This window comes from Rattus rattus, chromosome 12, assembly GCF_011064425.1.
Source record: "Rattus rattus isolate New Zealand chromosome 12, Rrattus_CSIRO_v1, whole genome shotgun sequence".
Lineage (NCBI taxonomy): Eukaryota > Metazoa > Chordata > Mammalia > Rodentia > Muridae > Rattus > Rattus rattus.
In genome coordinates this window covers 20,319,554-20,346,362 of record NC_046165.1, presented here as the reverse complement: position 1 = coordinate 20,346,362, position 26,809 = coordinate 20,319,554, and the positions used below count along the sequence as shown (strand labels likewise).

Here is a 26,809-nt window from a genome sequence, read left to right as displayed (position 1 = left end):
GAATCGGACCCTAGTTCCCCTACCTTTTGAAACGTGTGTTATTTAGAGGAGTTCAGACTCACACATTTTCCCCGATTAGTAGATATGGGAGGCAGTCCATTCCGCGTGTTTTCCCGACTTTCGGAACCAGAGAACTTGGAAAGGCCAAACTACCACAGAGCAGCAAACCATTGCCTTCTCTTCAGGGCTTTCCTTTTAAAATTTGCCATCGGCTGCCGGCTAAAGGAGTCTTACAAGAGCTCTACCATTCCTTCCTGCTCTGTACACATCCAACTTACTAGAAAGCAAAACTTTTTTTTTAAGTTTTGCACAGTTTCCTACTACATAAAATAGGAAACCCTGCAAAGCAATGCATTTTCATGATGTTTTATTAACATAATACTCTTTTTTAAGTACTGGGCAAGGATTTACTTAATACAAAACAAATGCTTAAATTCTTAATACATACATTATCCATTATTATATAATACAAATGTATTTGCCTGCAACATTTCTGTTTGAGCAGATTATTAGAAAAACAACCTTCGTAAATCTTTTTATTTGTTCATTCCTGGATCTCCAACAATGAAATCTGGTCATACTTTTCTATAAAATAATGTGTTTTTACAAATGTATTTTATTAGAAACTCTGATGATATTTCAAGTCAATAACAGAAACAAACCAATTTTGATGGAAGAGATCTATTTTTAAAAATACCTCTAGTGCTTTTTAAAATATTAACAACTGTTTTAAAATCACACCTTTTTAAAATGTACTATTCTTTTCTGAACATCACTTTTCTTTCACAGATATGCCGGTGAAGTTAAAAAGATTTAGCTAAAATAAGATGACTTCAGAGGATATAGTCCCAGCTATTAAGAAAGTTTGTACATTTGGCATTTGATCTAGTTCCAGGTCACAAAAAAAAAAAAAAAAAAAAAAAAAAAGAAGGAAGGAAGGAAAGAAAAGGAAGGAAGAAAATCTCTTGTCAATCTGAAGCAATAGGTGGTATGCAAAATGTTCTAAATGAAGAGAAACATTTGACAAGTTATTGGGGCAGACCAAAGAATACTTTTAAAATGTATTAACTGCCAAGGAAAAGTCGTTTAGTTACAACAGTTTTTAGAAGTGTTTTTAGAGTAGAACAGCACATTCAAACCTTAGATGCCTGTGTCCCTGACCTTGACTTAAATGCCTTTCAGGTGCCTGATTATTTACAGCTTTCCGTCACCGCTCTGAACGGGGTGCAGTGGCTTAAGAGCTTCTGGAATTAAGATTAAAAGTTTGAGGAAATGGACAAGCAATTCATCTTACAGGAGTTATCTGAAACTGAACTCTCATGTAGAAAAAAATAAATAAATCTCATCCTTTCATTCCTGCTGACTCCCCCTTCCCCCTTGATTTTAATGTTTGTTTTCGGCTTTCTGTTTGATGTGGGTTTTTTTGTTGTTGTTGTTTTGTTTTGTTTTTTGGTTTGTTTTGGTTTGTTTTGGTTATCTCATTTATTGACCGGCTCTACCAGGACTTGGCTCAATGTAAACACAAAAATGCACCCAGATCATAAAATTGTTCTTCTTTCAGTCACGTTTTATTTGGAAGTGTGCTGGGACACACCTCCCTGTTGTATGTTGGCGCACAGAAATGGTTCTGATGGGGTGGGGTGGGGTGGGGGGGCAATAGAGCAAAGACATAACCAAGGAGAAAGCCCTGCAGACACAACATGGACAGGAGGAGGATCAGTCGGTGAGACATTTCAGGATTAACACTGGCAGTTTGTAACCACTGTGTGAGCCTGTGCATGAAAGAAAATATTTACAATAATGTTGTGTTTTCAGTGGAAACAGGCAGTAAATAGACTGTGAGATCACGCTATCCACAAAACGGTCTATCAGAAAGCTAGCCCAGTTTAGTGCTCAGTTTCAAATGCATAGAATGTTTTGTGCTGCAAACAATGATATACGACATAATTAAATAAACAACAACGCCTACCCAGAGTGAGACCTAATCGTACTTCTTTCTGCACCTTTCAGATCATGCATGATTTCAGTCTTGCTAGACAGTGCTCCCCCCCCTCATCTCTTCCATTTTCCTCTTCAGTTGTGGTTACAGGATAGTAAGAAACCATCTCCACGTGAGATCCAAACAGTATCCTATGCACAACAAAGCAGGCATTCCACTAAACCACATTTCTTGTTGTTTTTTTTTTTTTCCTTTCTCAAACTGTCTTTCTCATTTAAAAAAAAATCCATCAGCAGTTTGGATTATTAGTATGAGATACCATACATGATTTTCTATTTTGGAAACTCATAGTGCAAATTGAAGTTTCTGCAACTCAACGTTTATCCCTGGTAATAAATGATCCTTGAACAACAACAAGAACAACAGGGAAACACTTCTGCTTTCCCGGATAAGTGCAGACCTATTTGAAACGAACAGGGTGGGAGGGGCTTTAAATCTTTAAATCTCTTCCTTTCTTCTGGGATTTTAGGTGATTTTTCTTACATGGGACTCCTGCCCCCAAATGAAAGCAGAAACTTCTCAGCTTTTCAACAACTTCGTGTTCTCCAAGGGAGGGAGACAGGGACCTAGAAAAGTGAGACTGTATTCAGTGGAGAAAAGTGGAACTGGAAGGAAGTTTCCTCCCTATGATCTCCCACCCTATCATTCAATCTAAATTAATAAGTGTCAGCAGAGTTTGAATCCGGAAAACAGGGCAGGCACGTGAAGGTAAAGTTCTGTAAGTAGGGTGGAAGGAAAAAAAACGTTTCAGATTTGTTCATGGATGCATGAACAAATATATAAAAGTAAAACCCTACTGTAGGTGTTAAGATCGTTTAATTATCCCAGAACAAATATTTTTTTCAGAGAACCTAATTTCTGCCTTTTGGGCTCTCATGGCCTAAAGACCCTCACCTGACCAAGACCAGGCCACAAGGCTGTGGCCATTGGCTCCTGGAAAGTGAAGATTCGGTGTGAATGACCAGGCAGCTTCCCAAAGCGCATGTAAGCTAAGGTCCAGCTGCTGGGCTGAAGCCTTGGAGTCTCTTTGGAAAAGAGGAAATGAATCAAAGAGCGCACATACAGTGTAGGATTTTAGAAGGGAGAGTTAAACACAGAACAACTACCTTCCTCCCCAGAAGCTCAAGGTCCGGGTTGTTTGGTTTTCCTGTAGGACTCACTTGTGCTTGGGAAGTTGGAGTGGTGGTAGTAAGGGTATTGCTGTTTTCTCTTCCTTGGGGGTAAACGAAGCTGCAGAATACTGCTCCCAGGAGTTAAATTCCTAAAGCCTCCTTCTTTGTCTCCCACCCCCTCTTTATTTGTCTAGGGTTTTATGCTTTGTTTTTGGTGATGGTTGGTAGTTTTGTCTTTGTACATAGTTCCTTGGTCCCCAGATGATTTTTGTAAGTGTCTCTGGTCAAGATATCTGTCTATCCCCAGTTCTTCCCCCATCTTCCCCTCCCACCCTAGTCCCCAGAACCATCCTGCTTCTCAAAACCCCCAGCTCTAGTCTTTGCTTTTCTTCCCCCCCACGCCCTGCTCACCTAAACGCCCCCCATTTCTCCTTCTGCCCATGCAACTTTCTCCACACCCACACCCCTTCTCTAGGCTGGGGACAGTGGGGCAGGGTGCAGTGTGGGGCTGAGGGAAGGGCAAGTAAAGGAACTCCCCAAATGCAGGCAGGATAACAGACACTCTAAATGAGGGGAAGTAGGCCAGAGAGAGCCCCAGAAACGCACCCCTCAGCTCCCCAGTGTGCCCCACCCGGCGTCTCACACCCTCCTCAGTAAGTGGCAGAGAATTTCATCCGCTTCTGCTTCTGTCTCTGGTTGCAAAACCACACCCGCACCACGTTCTTTTTGAGGTCCAGTTTCTCGGCGATGGCGGCGATCTTCTCCGAGGAGGGCCGGGGTTGTACGGCAAAATAGGCCTCGAGGGAGCGCTTCTCGGGCGCGGCGATGGAAGTCCGCTTGCGCTTCTTCTCGCCGCCGTTGAAGAGCTCCGGCTTGTTCATTTTCTCACGCTGCGCGCCCTCGGCCTCCTCCAGCCACGCCTGCAGGATGGGCTTGAGCGCGATCATGTTGTTGTGCGACAGCGTGAGCGACTCGAACCTGCAGATGGTGCTCTGGCTGAGCGAGCCCACGCCCGGGATCTTGAGGTTGGCCAGCGCCGAGCCCACGTCGGCCTGCGTCACGCCCAGCTTGATGCGCCGCTGCTTGAAGCGCTCGGCGAACGCCTCGAGCTCGCGCGGGTCCGTGTCCGAGTCGCAGATGGACGCCAGGCCGCCGCGCCCACCACCGCCGCCGCCGCCGACGCCGCTGCCACCTGCCCGGCCGCCGCCGCCCGCCGCTGCCGCCGCCGCGCCGTGGTGCGCCGCCGCGGCCACGAGCCCAGGATGCGGCAGCGGACGGCATGTTCATGGCGGCCGCGGCCGCGGGTGCGACAGGTGGCCCAGGCCGTGCATGTGCGGGTGCGGATGCGCCGATGCCGCCCAAGAGCCCGCCGCCCGGGCCGCCGCCGCCACCGCCCAGGCCACCGCCGCCGCCGCCACCCCAGGGGCCGCCGCCGCCGGGCCACCGCCGCCCCCCGGGCCGCCTGCGCCCCAGGGCCGTCGTGGGCGCCGCCGCCGCCGCCCGCCGCGCCCGCACCCCCCGCGCCGGCCATGAGCGCGAGCGACGGCGACGAGATGTGGTCCAGCAGGTCACCGGGCTCGAGCGCCTGGTGGTGATGGTGGTGGTGGTGGTGGTGCGCCAGCGGCACAGTGGACGTGGACGTGCAGGGCACGCTATTCATCGTGTGGTACGTGGCGTCCGGCTTGAAAGGGTGGCTCTTGCCCTGGGACACCGCGATGTCCACGGCCGCCAGCGCCTCGGCCCGCGCCAGGAGCGTCTCGTCCAGGCTGGCGAAGAGGTTGCTCTGCAGCTGCAGGCGACACAAACCAAACCAAAAAAAAGGAAAGGAAAAAAAAGGAGGGGGGACAAACACCAAAGAAACCACAAAACAAACACACAAGCCGGAAAGCACGGGCAAAAGGCAAAACACAAAGCGACCATGATAACAACGGAGGGGTGGGAAGATCCGGGTAAACGGAGGACCGGGGACGATTGGAGACCATGCCGGGGTGGGGGAAGACAGAAGGGAAGAAGAGAGACGGGAGCAGCGAAGGGCGGAGAAGGGGGACACGGAAACACATTCCGGGAGAGGGAGTGGGAGACGACAAAAAGGGCGAAAAGAAGAAGAAAAAGAAGAAATGGAGATGTCACTCGAAGCTAAGGACCCGTGCCACACACCCGAGCGAGCGAGCACACAGATCGCCTTGTGCAGGCGTGAAATTAACAGAGAAAGTGGAGCCAAGTGGAGAGCCGCAGCCCCAGGGCTCCCCGCGAATGACAGGCGCTGGACAGAGGCACAAGAGGACAGGACCACTGCCTCCCGCGGCCCCGGGCCACACGTGCCTCACAGCGGGGTCCCCCTATGAACAGTCCCGCCCGCCCGCAGGAGCGGGGCCCGGAGCCGCACCGGGCAGCAGCCGCCATGCAGCACCGCCGAGCGGGGGAGGGGGCGAGCGCGCGGGCCGGGGCCGCGGGCGTGGGGCGCTTACCGGCGGCGTGGGCAGGCAGGCCCGCCGGATGGCCTCGGAGCTGGAGTGCAGCGACGGGTACTTGTGCTCAGGGAGGGTGGGATGCATGGCAAAGTGAGGCTGCTTGCTGTTCATGGACATCATCTTGGCGGCTTGGCATGTAAAAATCCACAAAACACTCGCAAAGTCCGCGGCAAAGTCCGCTCGCTCGCTCGCCCGCTCGCCCGGCCTCTGTCCCGAGGCTACGCTCGGCTCGGCGGCTCGCCTCGGTCTCGCCGCGGGCGGGGGCTGCTGCTGCTGCTACTGCTGCTGCTGCGCCGGCGAGCGCGGCCCGCTGCCTCGGACCGCGCAGAGCGCCCGCCCGCGCGCAGGTCCCGCGATCCCGCTTCTCCGAGAGCTCTAGCCCGGCGCGCCGACGGGCTGCGCTCCTCTTACACCTGAGCCCCACTTCTCGCGGCCGGCCCGGGCAGCTCTCGCGAGAGCTCGCGGGCCCCGCCGCGCTGACAGACAGCAGCTGTCTCCGTCTGTCTGGCGCGCGCCCTCCCCTGCCGCGGTGCCGTGCTTGGGCGAGCGCGCGCGCGCTCGTCGAGCCGCGACCGGCGGCGGCGCGTGGGAGCCGCTCTTATAGTGACCACCAGCAAGGACAAGGCAGGTGATGCACCTGTAGCTGGCCAGGCATGCGCACTGCACGTCCCACCGTCCCTCCGCGGGTCTGCAGAGATCAAAAGGGCCAGCTATTGTTGAAGGGTAGGCACCTTTTGGAGGAAGAAAGACGGGATGCAAGCACTCTTCTCGGGGTGTTTTCCTCCCAGAATATATGCGCATTATTTAGGCACACCTCCACTATCCGGGGCCTAACGAGCGGTTATATAATGTATACAGAGAGGCATTTGTATGTTAAATTATGCCCGTGCGTTCCTCTGTATATGGAGAAAAAATAACAACACAGAAACGCGCTGTGGAAGACGCTGTCTTTATGCTGCAAGAACCTGTTTCTTTCATGGTTTATAAATAGGCTCCGGGAGAATAATAGTCATGACAGACAGTTGTTTGAAGCAGTCAGACGCTATTGATTTCCACGTAATTTAATTTCTCTGCATACTTTGTTGTTGCGAATATAACTGTGTCAGGCACCACCAGTGACAGTCACTTAGGAGCCGCAAGGAGGATGTGCTTTCTACTCGGGGAAAGGCTGTTGAAATGAAATTGTGCATTTCTCTTATTGTTTGTCTCCTTTAACCGTGTACAAACTCGCATTTCAAAGGAGCTCTAGGTGATCTGACGCTTCTAGTCATCAAAAGGGAAAAATAGTAAACAGGGTGTATCGGGGATCTTTATCTTTTTCTCTCCTGTCACACACACACACACACACACACACACACACACACACACACACACACACACACTTTTTTTTCCCCCCTAGAAACTCCGGGAAAAGAAATCCACTTCAGAGAAAAGGGAATAAGATGTTGAAAAAAAGAACTTTCTTTTGCTTCGTTTTGGACCCTTGCTTTTTATATCTGCCTGCTTATAGAATCTTTCTTGCCTGGGGTAAAGCTAACCTATAGGAGATTGTGATTCAAAATACAAATTCAAATCCGATAGAAGGAACTGGCATGCTGTCTGGTCCAACCTTCAGTAGTAGTAGTAATAGTAATAGTAATAACAACAACTGTGAAATCAAGACCTAAGAAGAAATAAATTTGCGAATCTGTTATATTATCCTCATGTAGCAGAAGATCAAGGGCCTCTCTCTGGGGAGCCTCAGCTCGGGTGCCTAAGTCCCTAAGGATGCAGCCCTTGCCGAGGGCGATAATAACTGCCCAGATGTTATCACATCTGCTAGCTAGAGAGCCTGAGAGAGAAACTGCTTATGGGAAGCAGAGATCAGATACATAATCTTTCAGGTCACTCCAACACAAGGAAGTCTGCATTTTCACCAAAGGGAAGATATCTCTCTCCCTCTCTCTCTCTCTCTTTCTCTCTTTTTCTCTTTTTCTCTCCCTCTCTCTTTCTCTCTCTCTCTCTTTTTAAATCCAAATCTTTGGATCAGCAGATTTTATTTTTCCTTTCCTTTAGAGCATGTGCATCTTCAGGACACCCACTAGTTTATCCAGATTCCAAGAAGAGCCTACAGACGTCACTGGCTTTTTCTTTCTTTTCTTTCCTTTCTGTCCTCCCAACCCCTCCCTTCCTTCTAGCCTGAGAGGGAAGTGAGAAGGATGTTCATTTGCTGGTTCAAGAAGGAGCCACTTCTTCATCCATTATGGGCTTCCCCTGGGAGCGCTAAATGCAACTTTATCTCAGCGGGAAATGGACGATGAGCGGGACAGCGCTGGAGGGAAAGAGTGAGTCCTATGGTCTCGGCCCCACTGGGTGTCCAGGCTTAACCTAATCCTTCCTGACACCCACTGCAGAGGCTCCTTGCCTTCTCTTGCGGGTGTAAGACAGAATGCCTTGCCTTCTTAGTAGCAAGCTCCAGCGGTCCTAGCTCCAACTCCTGAAGGAAATGCTTGCCTCTAGGGACCTTAGATGGCCTGGGACACAAAGACAAATAGAGTAGCTCTGTGGCCAGATGGATCCACTGGGTTGGGGCTGGAGGACAAATGTTCTTAGCTCCTCTGAGCTAATCTCAGTTCACCCTCTGACCACAGAAGACTTAGGACTCAGCCTGGAGAGGCAAGGGCCCAAGACTCCCTTACTAACTCGCCTCTCTTTGGCAACAGGGGTACTTTTTCCTGTTTTCTTTCTCTGAGTAAGGCCAGACTTCTACCCTGGGAAAATGTCTCCCTCCGCCTCCTCCTACCCCACACTCCCCCAACCCTGGAACTAGAAACATAGGGACTGTGGCCCCAGTCCAGAGGTTACCCATAGCTCCTTTGTTTTCTACCAGGACACTTGTAAGGTATAGAGCACTATTTGTAATTAGAAAAGAGGAGGGCCTGTTGGCCGGGGACAAGGGATAAGGGTAGAAAGTTTCAAGGATCCAAGGCTGACTGAGAGTTGCAAGACCTGTGAATGGCTCTCCTTAAGACTGAGCCTGGCATGGGGTGGGGGTGGGGCAGGGGGGTTGGTGGTGTACCCTAGGGGAATGCCCCTGCATGTTTTCTTTTCACAGCCTCCTGAACAACTTCTTTATCTCCTCCCTTAAATGTTTGCTCAGTCCTGGTCTGGGCCAGTACAAGACCCTGGAGATAAAAGGAGCTATAATATGTAAGTGTCTGATTTCTAGGGGATTATGGTCTGTGGGCATTGGGAAGCCACGAGAAAAGGGTGTGTGCACATACCATAGGTGTAGTATTTGTGATGAGAGCTTGTCATAGGAAAATATAGCGGGATACTTGGAGAGCCATCCTGCCCAAGACTGCACACCCTCAGCTCCACACTGTCCCCGGGAAACTTCCTTATGGAAGGTAAAAGGAGAGTGGCAGGCCTAGGGCCTGTCCCCCACCCCATGTCACCACTTTGCTTTCCCGGTGGCAGCTGCTGTAACCAGTTGGCCCCTGCCTGGGCTAGTCGTCCCCAGATGGGATCCACGTGGGCATGGATTCTGGGGCAATTTCCCCCACCTTCTTGTTTAATGACCAACCCGGAGTATCCCTCACCCCATCTCATAGCTTTGCATTTTATCAAGAGAGGGGTAATGAGTGCACAGTTATTGATTTCCAAGGAATTTCTGCCCCCAGGGAGGGCGAGCCTATCATCTGCATCAGAGACACATTTCTTTCCCTCGTTAATTAATTTCCTCCTCCTCCTTTGGCAGTCCTGGTTTTCTATTTCCTTGGGTAGCACCTCTCTACAGAACCAGAGAGCATTCTGGTTAGTTGGAGTGAGGACATTTGAGAAGGACCCTGAGCACGGATCTTCTCGGTCTGGGAGAGAACTCTTTTGGTTCTACTCTTTACCCAAGAGGATGTGAATGACTTCTGCTGCCCATCTGGATACTGGCTTTCTCTTTTCAAAACCGATGCCCGAAACTGAGTTTCTGCTATAGTTTCTGCCTCCATGGCTGCTCTCCAGGAGGTGACAGGCTATGAATAGGGGGAAGTCACGAGAAGAGGGTACTTGTGGTACAGGTGTGAAAGGACACCAGACAGGGTACAAGGTCATACAGGATGCACCTGCAGGTGCTCCCCAGCCCTTGGTGGTGAAGGAGGCTGTCCACAGGCTCTGGGAGTCAAGTGTCTGCAGGCACTGTCTAGGTTAAAATGAGTCATTTTTCCAGGCTCAGGAGGAACCGGTTCATAACTCAAAGGTCAAGAAAGCTGCTGCTAACTTCAAAGGTCGAGCAGCACAGTGTGAAGGTCCAGTCACATGAGATGTAGGCCTAAGGTAGGGTTTGAGGTGTTCTAGTAGAGACAGTCCCAATCTGTGCTTCCACACTCCTTCACTGCAACCGGGGAGGATTGGCACAGTCCCAGGACCGCCTCCCAAGGGCGGTATCTGACTTCTTAAAGCTTCCTTCCCTGAGTATCCCAGCAGCTTCAGTGTTTACGCCTTGCCCAGGACCTCCCCTGGTGTCCTGGGGCTCTGGACACCGCAGCACCAGTCCTTCCTAGTGATGGGCAGTAACCATGTACTGCATGGTCCACAGAGTCTAATGCACCCTGAGCTGGACCCGGTGAACCCGTCCTCTATCAGTAGGACTCCAGGATTTCGGGAAAGCCGCTGTCCTTGCTCTCTACTCCCACTGCCTCACAGCAGCAGCCCCGGTGCCCTCCCTTGGTCTGTCAGGTAAAGGCCTGCTGGGCAGTGGGGTGTTGGGGACCACCCGACTGGTTTCTCAGACTCCTCGCTCTGCACTCAGTGATGTAGCTGCGGTCAAAGAGAGAGTTCCAAGAAAAACAGGGAAAGGCCATGGCTGTGGTCCTCCTCCCTCCTCCTCCTCCTCCTCCTCCCTCCTCCTCCTCCTCCTCCTCCTCCTCCTCCTCCTCCTCCTCCTCCTCCTTCTTCTTCTTTCTTCTTCTTCTTCTTCTTCTTCTTCTTCTTCTTCTTCTTCTTCTTCTTCTTCTTCTTCTTCTTCTTCTTCTTCTTCTTCTTCTTCTTCTTCTTCTTCTTCTTCCTCTTCCTCCTCTTCCTCCTCCCCTCCCCTCCTCCTCCTCTCCCTCTTCTTCTTCTTCTTCTTCTCTCTCTCTCTCTCTCCTTTTTTCCTGGCTCTTTAATTAAAATGCAACTTCCGTTGAGGGGGCATCTTACTGGATGTGACCACCCCACCCAAAAATAACCTTGTGACCTGCGTTGGGTGTCGCAAGTAAATTCATTGCAGGTCACTCTGCTCTTAGCGTTGGATACCTTATATACAGATTTCTGTATTTCCACCCTAATGTCTCATCAAACCCACCTACCTGACGAAACCCTCCTGGAGAGACAGGACAAGAGAACATCCCTCCCAAGCGCTGGGCCTCCCTGCCTGTCAGTGGACAGTGTTACTTTTGCAAGTCAAATGATCACTCCGATCCGGTTAACAAGGCCACCTCTCCCCTGTCATTTAGGGAACGACCAGAGGTTCCACTGCTCCGTCTGTGCCCTGAGCGCGTGCTCAGGGAAGGAGCGTCCCGTCCCCGGGTTAAAATAATGACAAACAAACTTGTCCACAGGTACGCCAGCCCCTGACCTCACGGGACACGATGCAAGTTCTGTCACCTTCCTGTGTCAGACAGCCTCTGGCCGGCCGCTGGGTCCGGGACACAAACTCGCCCTACCGGTGAGGACCAGCAGTCCCGCCCAAGGGACATTTCGTGGATGCAGAAGGGCGCGCCTGCCGACCTCTCTCGGCCTCCAGGAGCTGGATCCCTCGCGGGGTCTGCAAGCCGTGAAGAAAATCGCGAGGCGGCCAGTCCGAGCTCGGGAGTGCAGAGCTGGGTCCTGCCGCCCCGGCTCTACCGCTCGCCAGCGCCGCAGCCAGCAGCCCCTCCTTTCCGCCGCCCGCACAAATCAAAGCCCCTTGCGAGGGACTGGGAAATAGTTGCCTTGTCATGTAACACATTGCCCTGATTTATTATAAAATTTTAACGAAATCATGCATATTTTAACAGCCTTTAATCACTGCATGAAAATTTAATTCATGGACTGTAGCGCGTTTAAATAAATGAAGTGTTAATTCATTAGGATTAATTAATTTGTTAAAGGATTGTGTGCAAGGTTAAGGTGGGAAGAAAACTCTTTGTTGGTTTCGCGTCTTAATCGCCAGGTTTCGAGAGTGATAATAAAAGGAAAGGAAACCACAGAACCAACCGGCTGTTGGAACGCGGCCTGGGAAGGACCAGACCAGAGCGCCCTCGAGAGCGCGGGAAAGTTGGGCAGGAGGGATGCGACCGGTGGGCCTTCCCTAGGGATTAGGAATGGGAGGGCTTGGGCAGAGGGGAAACTGGCAGAATCCCAAATGGCTGAGCACCTACGGATCCCAGTTGGGTAAGGGACTGAGCTGCTTCTGGTGGGCCGGACCGCACACTCTCACCCTAAACACTAGGAAGACCTCCAAGCCCTCGGAGCGCCAAGCCTTGGCTTAATGGGCGGCAGATAGCCCGCCCCGCCATCCCAGAAGCCTTCCAGTGCCTAGGGAGTCGCTGTCTCGCCACCAGGCCGCCTGTTCCGGCGGCCCGAGCAAGACTAGGAGTCTCAGGGGATTGTGAAAAGAGGCGGAGCAAAGCTCCACTTGAGAGCTGTGGCTGGAGCACTACCGGAAACTCTGTCCTTAGGAGCTTAGACTTGGGTACCTCTTCCAAGAAGCCTGCTTAAAAAAAAAACGGGTTCGTTCCAGGGCACCCAGACATGCAGCGACCAACTCCCTTCAAGACTCTAAGGAGAAAACTCTGCGAAGACTTCCTTACTGTTCACCTATGTTGTAAGAATCAAATAGAACCAAAATTCTATCCTCTCCTCACACTGCTTTGGTGAATGCCCTAGACAAATCTTTGCCTTTTGGAGAATGGGTCTTCGTACCCTAAGGAATACAAAAAGCCCTCAGGTTTAATCCATCCAACTGTCTTAGGGCCTGCTGCTTGCCCTCCACCATGCCACCAAAGATCTTATCTGAAAAACAGGAACTGCAGCTCAAGGTGTTCTAGACTGCCTCTGTCAAGTCTGACTGAGTTCACCCTAGCTGTGCTCCAGATGGATTCTTAAATCTGCACCTTAATAGATGCTTCCTCGCTGTGAGTAGAGTTCCGAGAATTAGGCAATAAACGTTCACTCTGCACTCTGAGATCATTGCTTAAAAGGTTTTCTCTCTGCCAAGTATTATTAAGGGGATCGGGTTACATTGTGATAGGCAACGGCTGCTTCGCAGGACTCCCACACACAGGAATGAAAAGACCTTCTGCGGAGGCTCTGGAAAACTCTTCTAGTCTAAACAGCCTGTACACTGTGAACTGTTAATTTCAATTTGGTACTCACTACCCATACCATTCCACAGGTACAGAAGGAGGAAGAGAAATCTGCTGTGTATGTTACATTTTTAATAACTAGAAACCAATCAGGTCTGTGGTAACGAATGGGGTCCTGAAACATGACCTAGCCTAAGACCAAGATCTTCTCTTGGTCAATGGTACCTTTGTTTCAAGCCAGCCCAGGTACCAGAGAGGGGAGGCAATGCACATTTGAAACCAGGGGACTGTAAAGTCTATTTTCAGGAGTCTTGTGTGTATTGGCTATCTCAATAAAACGGAAGAGTTAACTTTTAGATGGGATGGATATGTAATCAAGGGGACTGCATTGTGATGGTAGGAAGCCTCTACCATTTTTAGAGAGCAATGTAGACATAACTTTTTAGAGATTAACTATTAAAAAAGCTGCCCCTATTTAAAAAAAAAAAACTGTCCTGAATCAAGTGTATCTGAACAAGGGTATCTTTTCCCAACCTGGCTTTAGTGAAATGAACCAATATGGAAGACCTAGTTCATACAATGCCAGTTACTGTGAACCTTTTTAAAGCTCTGTGGGCTAAACTGTGCAGTCTGACATCCTAACTTAAACCCTGGAACTTAACAGGGTAAACACATGCTGCATTCAGTGTTAGTGTGAATTAGACTCAGGAAAATAGGCAGGAATTGAATGTTATTTACACACAAACAGTTCCGAGATTTAAAAAGAATCTGCAAGGAATTCCAAACATACTCACCCCTTCTTGTACAAACATGGGCAAGGAAGATAACCACCTTTGCAGTTAGACACCCAGCTGTAAGCTATGGTTCTATACTATTCCAGCAGTGTGGTTGCTAGTTGTGCTTGGCTTTTGGCAGATTGGAAATCTAGAAAGTGGATTTATACGAAATAGAAGCTAGAAAAACACTTAGCTTCAAGTGTGTGGGTTTGAGTTAAGGTCTTGTGTATAGTTAAGAATGATTTAATAAAAACTTTTAGATGGGATGGATTTTTAAAGATCAGTTACCACTTTTCACTTGTAGGGTTGCTTTGCCTGTGTTTATCTGCGTACCGCTTGCATACTTGGTATCTACAGAGGCCAGAAGAGGGTGTCTGGTTCCTTGGGACTGGAGAGTTTTGAGTTGACACATGGGTGCCGGCAATGGACTAGAGATCTTTTGGAAGAGCAGCTAGAAGAAGAGACTGAACCATGTCTCCTGCCTTTGAGCTTATGATCATCTAGTTTTTCCTCTCAAAGCTGCTGTGATCAACAAGTGTGCTCCAGCACATAGGGTACACGCAGTGCTGGGGACAGAACACAGGCCACTGGGCCTGCCAGTGAAGGACCTTATCAATCGAGCTACACCCCCAGCCATCAAGCATTTTGTTCAGGTTGGAAATCATATGTATATTTAAATCTACAAAGCTGCCCGTTTATCATGACATCAGATACCAAGAGTGAGGAAGAATGAGGTTGTGACTACAGCCAAATCTTCTAGAATGATCACCTATAGCGGAGGAATAAAATGGGCTTTCCAGCTATGTCCACAAGACTCAAGCAAGTGCCCACTCGTTTATGACAACATCGCTTCTCAAGGGTACCGCCTCTTAATATCTAACCTGGGGGTTAGATTTCAATATATCTAATTTGGAGATATTTAGGCCATAGCACTTATACTTACCACGACAAAAAATAGTCCCCTTGATTTCTATGTGGATTCTAAATGTATAGCCATTTCATCCAAAGACCCATCACCACTGGCTCTGAAACTATCCCATTAGTTTTACCATGGCAGAGAAATGAATTATTGGGAAATATGTACGATAAAACAAATACTACCGTTAGCCCCACCCCCACCCCATTATTATTACTTCTGAAAGTGGAGAGCACGATCTTCTAGACCATAAAAGTGATTTGTTGTATTTTTATGGTTTCATTGACTCCTCAGAGTCTGTTATAACAAGGGTCAGCAAATTCTTAACTAAAAGGGCAGACAGTACATATTTTAGGTTTCATGAGCTACAGTTGCTGTTCTAAGTATTCAGCTCTCTTGCTCTAGTCTAACGCACACACAAATACTTAAGAGTGTAGCTGTGTTCTAATAAGACTTTATTTAGAAACACAATTTGAATTTCATGTCTTTTTTTGGTGTGGGGTGAAGTACCTTTTTACTAAAAAAAAAAAAAATAGTGAGAGTATTACAAATATTTTCCTCAAAGACCTTTCAGAAATAGCTGCAGGGAGGCGGGCGGCTGCGGCACTGCCTCTCGCCCACAGGCCCTGTGCCCCAGCCTGTGCACCACAAACAAAACATGTGTGGCTCACCTCACGCCCATAGCTGCCCAGCTGCTGTATTAGAACATGAAATGAAAATAGTGTTTGGGGTCTTTAGAGGCTAATTCATTATCCACGATCACGTCCAAAGCATGTAGTGCATGTGGCATCCTTTATTTAATTACATAAAAAAAGCATGCAGTGTTAAGGTAAGACAATACATGTAAAATGTTCATCGCACATCAGATAACACGTTACTAGAATGCAGCAGACATTTTTATCGTCTATGCTGGCATACGGAACACGTTAAAATAACATACGTTTAAAGCCTACACTAAGGGCTGTGCTTCGCTCTCACTGTCCCACTCACACTTGTTACTTTTCATTTAAAAAAATCTTCTACATAATAGATAGTCACTAGCCAGTCAGAGGCTGTTTGTTCTCTGCTTGGAGAGTGAAGCAAGTGGAAAGGCCCCATGCTTACAGCTGCCCCAGTGAGCAGTGACATGCAGACAGGAACTTTATTACACAAAGGCTCACTGTGACACGACAGATCAAAAACGGAACAGACTGCGTTTCTACCTACACATCTGGGGAAAAGCTAGGATGTTTAAGTTCCTCCAGACCCAGCTGCTCTGTGCCTTCCAATACAGAATGATTCTAACTTACACCCACACGCATATGCATACGCTCAAAGGTAAGCAGATACAAACGACCTGAAGTAGTATTTTCATACAACGTGCTCATTCACACTAGTATGTGCGCGTGCGCATGTGCATACACACACACACACACACACGCACACAGGCACACCAAATGGACAGAACAGAATGCAACAAATTGTAAACGACTATATAAAACCTAAAAAAGTCAGTGAGTCCTCTAAGAAGGGAGTGCCATTTCTCCAGCATGGCCTAGGTAATAGTTAGGCCATCACTAAACATAAATAAAAAGAGGCATAAAATGTCCATTCTAGGAAAAGCTTTAAAGAGCAGAACAGACAACACCAAATGTTCTAAGAAGCACGAGTCCTGAAGGCAGTTGAGTCACATAACAAGTCACCATATCTAACAAGTCAGATCTGAGAAAACATGGATCCAATCCAGAGACATAGAACATTCATTGAAAACGCAGAACACCTAACACTGAGACAGGTCAGACCTTCTCCCTAAGCTCTCTGGCTAAAAAGATGACCAAACGAAAGCAACAGAGCAACGTTCCTTCAAGAGGAAGGGCCCTGGAGCCAGGTAAACCCAGTTCTGACTTGACCCTTGGCTGACCCAGGACTGTAGAGAAGCTTCGTGAAGTGACTCAGGTAACACTGCAAACGCCCCACCCTACAAGGCTATGTCCCTGGTGAGTCAGCTTTTGGTGGCCTTGGATGGGCTGGCGTTGGAGAGGCTGCTCTGTATCTTTCGCTTTGCGGACTGGTTCCCGTTCTTGCTCCTCTTCTCAGACACGAAGGAGGCAGACCATGGAGACTGAAGGGGGCCGGGAAGACTCTGCATCTCTGAGGACATCTTAAATAAAGACGACCCAAACCTCTGATCCTCAAATAATCCTTGGGAACTGCTTAACAGCTGAACACCCTGGGAAAACTCTGTCTGAAACAAACAGTTTTGTGATTTGACTTCACTAGCTCCCGAATGAGAAGTAGTGTGGAGAGAAAAATCTTCACTCATTTCATGGTCAGATGGAGAGAGGAGAAAGAAAGAGGAGGGTTTCCACTCACTCCCACCTTCTAACCCATCAGCTGCGAGAGCATTTTTGGGAAGACTCAGTTTAGCTCCTTCTTGTAACTTGTCAGGTTCCTCAAGAAACTCCCTGCCTTGAGGTGACTTTGAGGACCCCTCTGACTCCACTGATTTAAAACCGTTATTGCAAGGGCTCTTGCTGTTGTCGGACTCTGACATCATGGAATCCAGCTCAGAGATTTTGTCAAGATAAGCAGCGTCCATGGAGGCCTCGCTGGAGGTCCTTGTCCGGTTCATTTCCAGGGAGCGAATACAACTCAGTCTCTTGGACAAGCAGGATCCTGACTTCTCACTCAACTTTGAAGGTATTTCCCCAACAGGATTTGCAATTGTATTCCCCTCTGAACCATCAAACTCTAAGCTCTGGGCATAGCTTGTGGAGCAACAATCCCAAAACTCTGTCTTTGAGGAAGCAAAACAGTCTGATTTCTTCTCATTTCCACTTCTATCGTCCTCTGAAGAATTGTTATTACAGGCGTTTGGAGAATCACAGAAATCATCAAATACCAGTTTTCTGAGATGGTTTGCATGCTTTTTGGAACCGCCTGCTTTGATCACAGGGTTCTCCCTGTTTTCTGGAGTGTTGAGCTGAAGGCAGCTGAGTGACAAGGGAGTGCAGGAAGCCTGGAGACCATAAAGCTCTTCCTCCTTGTAAGGAGCGCAGTCGCTTGGCTTGCTGCCCCACTGTCGCTCCAAATAAGTGTCCATCGGTGTCTCTCTCGCACCCAGCTGTGCTTCTGTGGGCTTGGGGTATCTGTCTTTGTTTTGGAGACAGTTTGGTTCAGTCCTGCTGGTGCTCTCCTGTCTGGCAGAACTGGTGTCAGCTAGTCTGCTGCTCGAAGGTGTGGCCAGGTGAGAGGCTGAATTGGCTGAGCCAGCCTGCTTTCCAGCACCTTCACTCGGATTCTTGGATGCTGCAACGTCATCGCTGCCTTTGGGCCCCTTGCCATCTGCGGAGGGCGCCCTCTGGCACAGGGCACCCATGCCTTCCTCTGTCTCCTCCGAGTGCCTCAGCTGTGCTACCTGAGACTCCAGTTCCTCTATGTATTTATCGCTTCGTTCTAGAGCTTTCTTGAGGCGATTGGTTTCACGTTCATACTGTTCTACTTTGGACTGAAGAGCAGCAACTGTAAACCTTCCAACCCTGGAAAGAACGGAGGGAGGTTAATGATATAGCTCAGGCTGCCCCTCCCATATAGCTCAGGCTGTCCCCCCCCACATAACAGTGACGCTTTCAGTCATGTACGTGAGATTTCAGAACACTTACTGAGTAGGACAAAGGCAAGTCCAGTGTAAAAAATTGATTATCCTAATAAGGAGTAATAATAAGCACACAATAGAGACAAATCTAGTCAGACGTTTTAGTAGTGAAATCAGACCAATGTCTGAGACAAAGGCAGAAACCCGCTGATGATTTCCCCTCCAAGAGCTAGCTATCAATCCAGCTCACATATGCATGAAGAGTTATCCCCTAAAACAATGGCGAAGATTTATGATAACATTTGAACAGTGGTCCACATCTTGAAATATTTACATTCAATCATTTTCCTATCGTACAGCAGTGTTTTACAATACATTTCTTATACAATGTCACCTTGTCAAACATAAAATGTCAATTTGAAATTCAGAAATCCAGACGTCTCAGGAGGGGAGGTTTTAAATACTTATTTGGAGCCTTTCAATTACAGTCGCTGCTGATATGAAGCTTTCTCTTGGCCTTTCTCAACACTGGGCTCTAATTCACTCCAGCTCTCCTATTTTCGGTATTTTACAACTGTGTGGGACATCAATCTCATTTCTTCCAACTTTGAAATACGAAGTCAGTGCTTGTGGTTCCAACATACTACGCATAAAAACATTTTTATACTTTCTGAAGGGGTAGATTTGAGAGTAACGAGAAAGAACATCGAAAATGCACTTGTTACCTGGGACTATCCCTTTCCCATTCTTCTGTCAAGTGTGGGTGCTGGGTTCAGTTGAGAAAACAATTTTTGAGCGGCTAGTACAGGTGGGGAATGCATCTGGGGCTGGAGGCACAGACTTACTAAGACTATCCCAGGTCATTAATTCTACGATGAGTGAGAATTCTCATAGGAAACTATTTTCATAGGACACCATGAAAAATCCCTTTACCTCTTCAAACTCCCTCAGAGCCCTAGTTATTTTCTTGGTAACTTCCATACTAACTGATTGATAAGAATTGGACAGCTGTCTGTGTGCAGAAAGCTATTTGAGAAGGAAAGCTTTTTAAAAAAAACTGTTCTTTTTCTTCCCTTTCTTAATTACAAAAATAATTAAAACTAAGAAAATGTATCAGCAGTAAACTGTGTGAAGGAGTACAAGAAGTTGTCAGGAACAGTACCCTGTACAGCCAACTGTGTCCTAGAGAGCCACTCAGTGCGCCACCTCCTCAACCCCTGGCCCAACTTCTCCCCAGCATAGCACTCGTATGATCTCTTGCTCCCGACAGAAGACATGAGCAAAGGTAAATACAGAATCATCACATCTCAGGGTAGGAAGGGCTCTAACAGATACAACTGCTGAATATTGATCTCCTCACTGCAATTAACTCAAGTCCCAAAGCACACTGCCTTCAGCTCCTGAACTGCAGGACAAAAGCCACAGGGACAAACCTCTTCATCGTAAGACAAAGTTTGCTACTACAAGAATTTGGTTAAGCAATGTCAGAGTTTTTCTTGGTTAAAAAAAATGTTTGGCTTCTAAATATAGTTGGTAGCAAAGCCATAGTTCTTCAAGAGAACTTTAGAAATGTGGACAAAGATGGGAGGGCATTCTGCAAACATATTTGTGAGTTCCTGATTGAAACCACTCTGGCATAATCAAGTAACCTGCATGTTTTAAATGGGAAAACTGTGTAGCATGTTTATTTAATGCAAAGAGCAAAAGTGACAGCCTTACATTTACTCACACACTTTATAACACAGGTATCTTCACATGAAAAAAAGACTAAATGGTTTAAAATCAAATACTGCTTCCAGACAGCACATCAGAGGCTACCAAATTGTGTGTGTGTGTTTGTGTGTGTGTGTGTGTGTGTGTGTGTGTGTGTGTGTGGTATAGACATGTATGTATGCTGTGCATAGGCCAAAGAATGACAACTGGGTGTCCTCTCTCACTTTCTGTCTTATTGCTTGAGACAGGGTCTCTCAACTGAACCTCAGCAGAGCAGTGGATAGACTGAGGGCCCCGTGGTCCTCCTATCCTCCGAGATCAGCGTCTGTGCCCAGGCAGAGACGTCATGTGTGTCAGAAGTCCTTCCTTCCTCGGACCCTCACACTTATGCAGAGAGCACTTGCTCACCGAGCCATCCCCGGGTCCCACTTAATGGTATTTTTAAATGTAGCAAGGGTTCTACTGATATTCCTAGTCATGTTTTTCTATCACTTCAGAGAAAATCAGAAGTGCCATGGGAACTAACAGACATCAGCGTTAGACAATATATTAAGGAGGATAAGCAAAGCACACCTCGTTGATAAAGTTGGGCTGCTTTCCGATGGCTCAGTGATTTGAGAACCGCACCGCTCCATTTTAACATTCACACAGACTTACAATACTGAGTGATGGGACTTGTTTTTAACCATGCTAGTGAGTACACTGACAGAAACAGTCAAATCCATGGGAACCATTTGTCTTCTGACTCTTCTACTGGAGTCGATGTGCCAGGAGAAGAGAGGGCCTTGGGGTCGGCATTCACTGCTAGACTGTTAGAATCATTCCTGCTCCACAGCAGCCCCTAGTTAATAGTCCATGTAAGTATAAGCCTCCCACTTTAACTACGTTAGTCCGTTCACTAAGGTAGAGCCAACACTACAGGACGAACAAGCTAACTAAGTCTGTCCTTTATGTGTAAGTATGGTCACCGCTACAGCTAAGTCTGTCCTTTTATGTGTAAGTATGGTCGACGCTACATCATTAAACCAAACACATTCCACACACGTGATTTCTTTTTTGATTTACAACAAGGAAAGTGATGGAGTAGCATATAGCTTTTACTGTAGACTTTATACAGCATGGCCATTTAATTACAGGCTTGATGTCCATACGGCTCCATCTAGAAAACTTTCCTTTTCACCTGAGTAAAAGACTGAATTTTTGACATGCGTCAGGTAAGTTTTAGTGATTCCAAGGCACTTCTATTAAATTTGGCAAAAGGTAAGTAAATTACAACACAGAAAAACAACCCAGCAGACACATATCATGGCGGATTTTCAAGAAATAATACAATGAACACAACAGCTTATTTGTCTTTTGATTTTAATACTCTCCTATTCCTAATTCCAGATATTTCCAGAGTACATAACATTAAAGAAGCAATGCCAAGGCAAGCCAGAGGGATTTCTAAGTATCATTTAACATTACTTCCTTTTCCTGAGCAAATTTCAAAATGGTGCATTTTTATAAACATTCCATTAGAGACCAAAAAGCTTTGATTTTCAAAGTAGCAGTGATGGCCAAAGGCTTCATTATGCTAGCGAAACACTGTGAGCAGTTTGGGAGCTGACACTGGAAATGCATTTGCCAGAGTCTAGAGATGCTCACAGGATTTTCGAGCCTGCCAATGTTAACTGAAGTACACATTCTGGATGAGAGAAAAGGACACAGAGGCAAAGGCCTGTTCCTGGCCGTACTAAAATACAAACAAATGAAACACAAAGAAATGAAGGTCTTACTAATTTGACCTTTTTTGAACACTTATTGAGAATATCATACGTAAGTATTTACATCATTCACCCCTCCCTTTCCCCCTCCACTTCTGCCCATGTACTCCCAATCCCCAAATCAACAGCCTCTAAACCTTGAATCGCTGTTTATATGTGTGTACATTCATGAATACAACCTTCTGAAATCACTCAGCATCCTCGTGTTTAGGGCTGACCTCTTGGGATTAGTTAATGTAGCAGGGCTTGTCCCTGGGGAGGACTCACTCTCCCCCTCCCAGCAGCCTTCAGTTGGCTCAGTTCTTCCTCTTCTGGAGGTCAAACCCTGTAAGAATCCCTCCTTCCATGTTGGCATGTTGACTGGTGCTGTCCATCTTGTAAGTCTTGTTTAGGCAACCATACTGTTGAGACTGTGTCTTTCCTGTTATGTGTATGAGGCACTATCTTAGGCAGACGTGGCAACTACAGTAAGAACGTCTCTAAGGACACACAGTCCGTAAGACCACTTTCCCCCACAGATGTTCATGAAAAGGAACAAAATGTGTTTCAAAGAGGCCAGAGGAAAAAAAGGAGGGCAAGAATCATTAGAACCTAGTATTTGAGGAACTAATTTTCAGTGTCTCACTGTCAACTACAATTAAAGGACTAAATGCCACAAGTACAGGGGATTGGCTACCAAAATACTGCATTCTTCCTAAAGATTTCTAAAATCACATTCTTGTTTATTTTGTGTGAGTGTCTGTGCACTCCCACCACAGCAGACATATGGGAGCCAGAGGATGAAGGTCAGAGTATGTTCTCTCCTTCCATGTGGTTTCTGGGGCCTCAGACTCAGGTCGTGAGGCTTGGGCAGATGCCTTAACCTGCTGAACTAACATGAGCATGCCATTCCTGAGAAACAAGGCATCCCATTTGCATTCTCAAAGGAATAGGTGAATTAGTCCTCAGGCTGGGGTCATAGGCTGGGCAGCATCTCAAGCTTGCTGAGGAGTCTCTGACTTCCGGTTTTTCCTTACCTACTAACTGAGGTAACGTGAGGGAAACAAAGTGAAAGCACTCTGAGTCTCCACTGGCTTTTGTGGTCTGGCCCATCTGACAAATCTCAGTGCTATTAAGCATTAAGACAGGCACATCAAAGTCTATTTCAGGATGCCCTTTTTTTTTTTAAATCCACATGACTCTGGAGAAAGGGTCCAAATAATAGAGAGCCCAAAGTTAGTGCCCAAACAAATCCAAATAGGTCAAAAAGAGTGCACAGGTTGCCCTGCCCGTGGGCGGCAAGTTCTGACTCCCTTCGAGGTCTTTACAACTTGACAATGAAATGCCTATCCTTCTAGACAGCTCCACTGTGTTGTTAAATGTCTTTGTAAAGCTCTGAGTAGTCCTTTTAACTCTGGTAAAATGTTGCCTTACCATCTAGTTGGTAAGAAGCACAACAGTAAGCATAACAGGAACCTAAGCGTCTGTGACCCGGAGTCCCAGCGTATGGAGGAACCCATGCCTTTGGAGTTGAACCATCCATAAGATGGTGCTAAAGTGGAGGCCAACCCACGCCAGCAGAGCAAAGGAAGGTCTGAGTGTTTGCACAAAGTGTCTTCAGGTTAAAGCTCCTGGAGTCCAACAGCCCGTTCCCTGCTGGGACTCCTTTTGGCAACTTGGAGAGAAAGACTTTAAAGACTTGCCATACTAAGGACTTTTACCTTCAGTTCCAAATTGGCTAGAGAAACATCTCCTGGGCTGGCAGGAGGTTCCATAGGTACAAGTGCTTGATGCTGTGCTCAATGATGACTGAGTTCAACCTTAAAAACTCATGGTGGATGGAGAGGACTGGTGCCAGTAGGTTTTCCTCTGACTGTCACACATGGAGCACACGGTACGCAAGCACTACACCCTCAAACCACAATACGCACTCGGACAAAACACACAGGTAAGATGAAAAAAAGGAAAGAAAAAGAGGAAATCAAACAATCCCGAGATAGGAGGGAAGCTACGAAGCACTGGCTATGTCTTTGCAGCCAGTTGGTTCTGACTTTGAGGTTATGACCATGTGTTTACTGCAACCCCCGCCCCCTTTAGTGTTGCTTTTCCTGTTTTAGTATTTCCTTCACCATTCTTATATGTACTGGATTCCTGGCAGTGCATCATGGCTGTTGAACACTGGAGTTCATTATGCTAACACTAAGCCCTGTTCCTAGGTAGCATGTACATGAGTGATGGATTTCCCCATTATTTTAGGATTGCTATATCACTGGGTACAGCTTACTCCATATAAATAGGACAAATATATAGTGTTTTTACTTTTAACACTTTGAAATCCACAAGCCATAAAAGATGACACACTAAAATCTACAAAATTCATTGCTTTTCTATTGCTAGAAATGTGTCCTAAATAAAATCAGATATTAAAAAAAGTTTTCAGACATGGCTGACTGTTAGAATGTCACAGTGCTTGTCTGTTCAACCGACTCTGCATATGCCAGAGAGCTTACCAGAAGCAAACTGATCACAGACATGAGGACAGTACTGAGGAGAAAGGATGGAGAGACCTAGAAGAAATGACAAGTGGGGAGAGAAAACCCTTGACATTAGAGCCTGTGGACATCATCGTTACACTGAGAGCAGAGAGGGGAGAATGGGGGAACCTGCAGACATAGAAGTGTGCTAATGTCTCAAAGGATCGAAAGGAGGCACAGTCCCAGCTTGCTTTGTATTGCTGCATAGAGTGAGCCCAAGAGCAGCATAGAAAGGACTGACTTGGTTCACCCTACAGTGTTCACGAAATGAGCAGGCCACCTGTCTCAGTAATCACGGGGGTTCACAACTGTCCTATGGATTTTAACTTCTTGTCAAAACCTTCCACCACACTATCAGCATACATGTATACGGACATAAAATGGCAAGAGATACTCAGTACACCAATATTTACTTAGCCCAGTTTGAAACACCTCGCATCACCTTCCACCACTGAGGGAAGTCACGGCAGGAACTGAAGCAGAGGCCAAGGAGGAAGACTACTTAAGGGGCTGTCCACCATGCCTCGTCAGCCTGCTCTCTTACATAACCTAGAACAAGTTACCTGGGGTGGTACTGTTCACAGTGGGCTGGACCTTCACACCAAGCATTAGCTAAGAAAATGCCCCACAGACAGTCAAGAGGCAAATCTCATAGCAGCATTTTCTCAATGGCGTTTTCTTCTTTCCTGATGACCCTAGTTTGTATCAACTAGCATATTCACATACATGAAGAGAAGAGAAGCATAATTCAAAACCTCTCGTATGGCTTGTGTTTTTAACAAAAGCATAATACTTTAATGTCTCAAAATTTCAAGTGCTTCAAATTGTGCTTATAAAAATATACTATTAGTTTTATCATTTCATGCCTACATACATTTATGCTGATAGTAACATAATGTTTTGACAAAATATTAAATTCTATAAGGCAATGGTGAATTTTCCCAAGCGATTAAGACAGCTTGTCTACTCATTTTATGAACCACTATGCAGAATAAGGGCTACTTAAATTAGAACAGTTGATACATGACTCAGAAACTTATAGTTAAGAACAACTGCAATCACCCTAACAAAGAATGACCCAGGCACTGCAGAGATGAGTCAGACTAGGGCACTTGCTGCTCTTGCACAGGACTAGAGTTTGGCTACAAACGCTCACATTTGCTGGCTCATAACCACCTGTCGCTCTAGTCTCAGGGGATCCTACTCTTGCTTCAGGCCTCTGAGGACACTACTTGTATGCGGTACACAGACATTCATGCAAGCAAAACATCCAAACACATAAAATAATAATAGCATTTTAAAAAGAATACTCCATTCTTGGAGTATATTTTACCACAGCATTGCCTGTGCATGTAGCAATGCATGCAGGGTTTGTTTTGTTTTTGAGACAGGTGCCTCCTTATGTTGGTGAGACTGACCTAAACTCGGGATTCCTCTACCCCTTTCAGCCTCTCAAATGCTGGAGTTAGAGGCATTAATTTTTCTTTCCTTGTCTTCTGTATATACAATCTACCCGTTAGTTAGGAAGTCCCCTGCCTTTCAGCTAGTGTGACGAGCATGACATCAGGGAGTAGCCCACAATATGAACCTGCTGTCAGGAATCTGATTCTGACAGGAATGGGAGCACAGGAAGGCTTAGCTTGGGGTCCTGCCTTGTGCATGTGTACAGAGGGTCCAAAGCCCATGGCGTTTCAGGTACAGTGAAAGGGAAGACCAGAGCTGAAGAAACTCAAAATTGTATTGGGGGTAGGGCTGAAGACTCAGGTGTCTCCGTGTGATTTCTTCTCTCGACACCTGCCTCCCGTAGGCTTGACTGTACATTTCCCATGTCTACTTCATCACTAGATGTGTTCTGGCAGGAAGCAGAAGATGAGCATCCCAGGCACCACAGGCAAAGTATCACCGAGCTACATTTCCATTCCCCGCTGGCCACCTGTTGCTGAGACATTTCTAAAAATGCTTCCCCCAAAGCTTTCTTTTTAAAATTAAGCACTTAGGTACATAGATTCATAGAGAATTTATAATCAAAAGAGGATTGTTGATGGCAATCTTTAGCACACCTTATTTCCATAGAAAACGTCGTATACTGAGGTATAGTGAGGGGAAAAAGAAGCACATCCTCTAAAAACCCAAGACAATCAACTTCTCTTCCTTAGCACATCACTCACCACTCAAAGAATAAAACATAAAAAAGGGAAGTATGTTTTTGTCTATAACTTGCCAAGACTAGTTAGAACGAACATTTAATGTCTATAATGTCACCACTGATGGTGGGCACAGCACCGAGGTTTACTGGATATTTGTTGGCAGGGGTCTTAGAGCCTTTTCCTTCTAGTCTCCCAAAGTAACATTTCAAAATCGAGGCAGAAGCTGGGCATGGTGGCTGCCTGTAACACTTACACAGAAGTTAGCCCAGGAGAATTCCAGGGGTTTGGCCCTCTGGGAGACACAAGGAGACCCTGTCTCAAAACAATAGCAAAGTAGACTCTTTTAGATAGAGAACAGGGTTTAAAAACAACAGCAGCACCATCATTTTAAAGAAAGTACTTTAGTGTTTACTAAATTAACCATGCACTTGTAGTTAAGGATTAGACTGTTGGAACCTGACATTCTCAATAGAAATGTCCTATGTATTGGGCAACATGCACGAACAGGGACATGTTAATCC

At 46.9% G+C, this 26,809-nt stretch overlaps 2 protein-coding genes across 2 annotated transcripts in view; both read right to left on the bottom strand.

The window, feature by feature from the left end:
* Window positions 1-3,761: 3,761 nt before the first annotated feature.
* On the bottom strand, window positions 3,762-5,702 carry Pou4f1 (POU class 4 homeobox 1). Its single transcript, XM_032917676.1, is given in 9 exon segments — window positions 3,762-4,264; window positions 4,267-4,321; window positions 4,323-4,383; window positions 4,385-4,412; window positions 4,415-4,463; window positions 4,465-4,553; window positions 4,556-4,582; window positions 4,585-4,900; window positions 5,580-5,702. Coding segments are annotated over 9 exon segments (1,251 nt in total).
* Window positions 5,703-16,482: 10,780 nt separating this feature from the next.
* The window catches only part of Obi1 (ORC ubiquitin ligase 1), a 37,001-nt gene continuing 26,674 nt past the window's right edge, over window positions 16,483-26,809 (bottom strand). Inside the window, exon 6 of the mRNA XM_032917853.1 lies at window positions 16,483-18,093. Within this exon, the coding sequence (XP_032773744.1) occupies window positions 16,557-18,093 (1,537 nt within the window). The 3' untranslated portion in view covers window positions 16,483-16,556. The remainder of the gene's footprint in view (window positions 18,094-26,809) is intronic.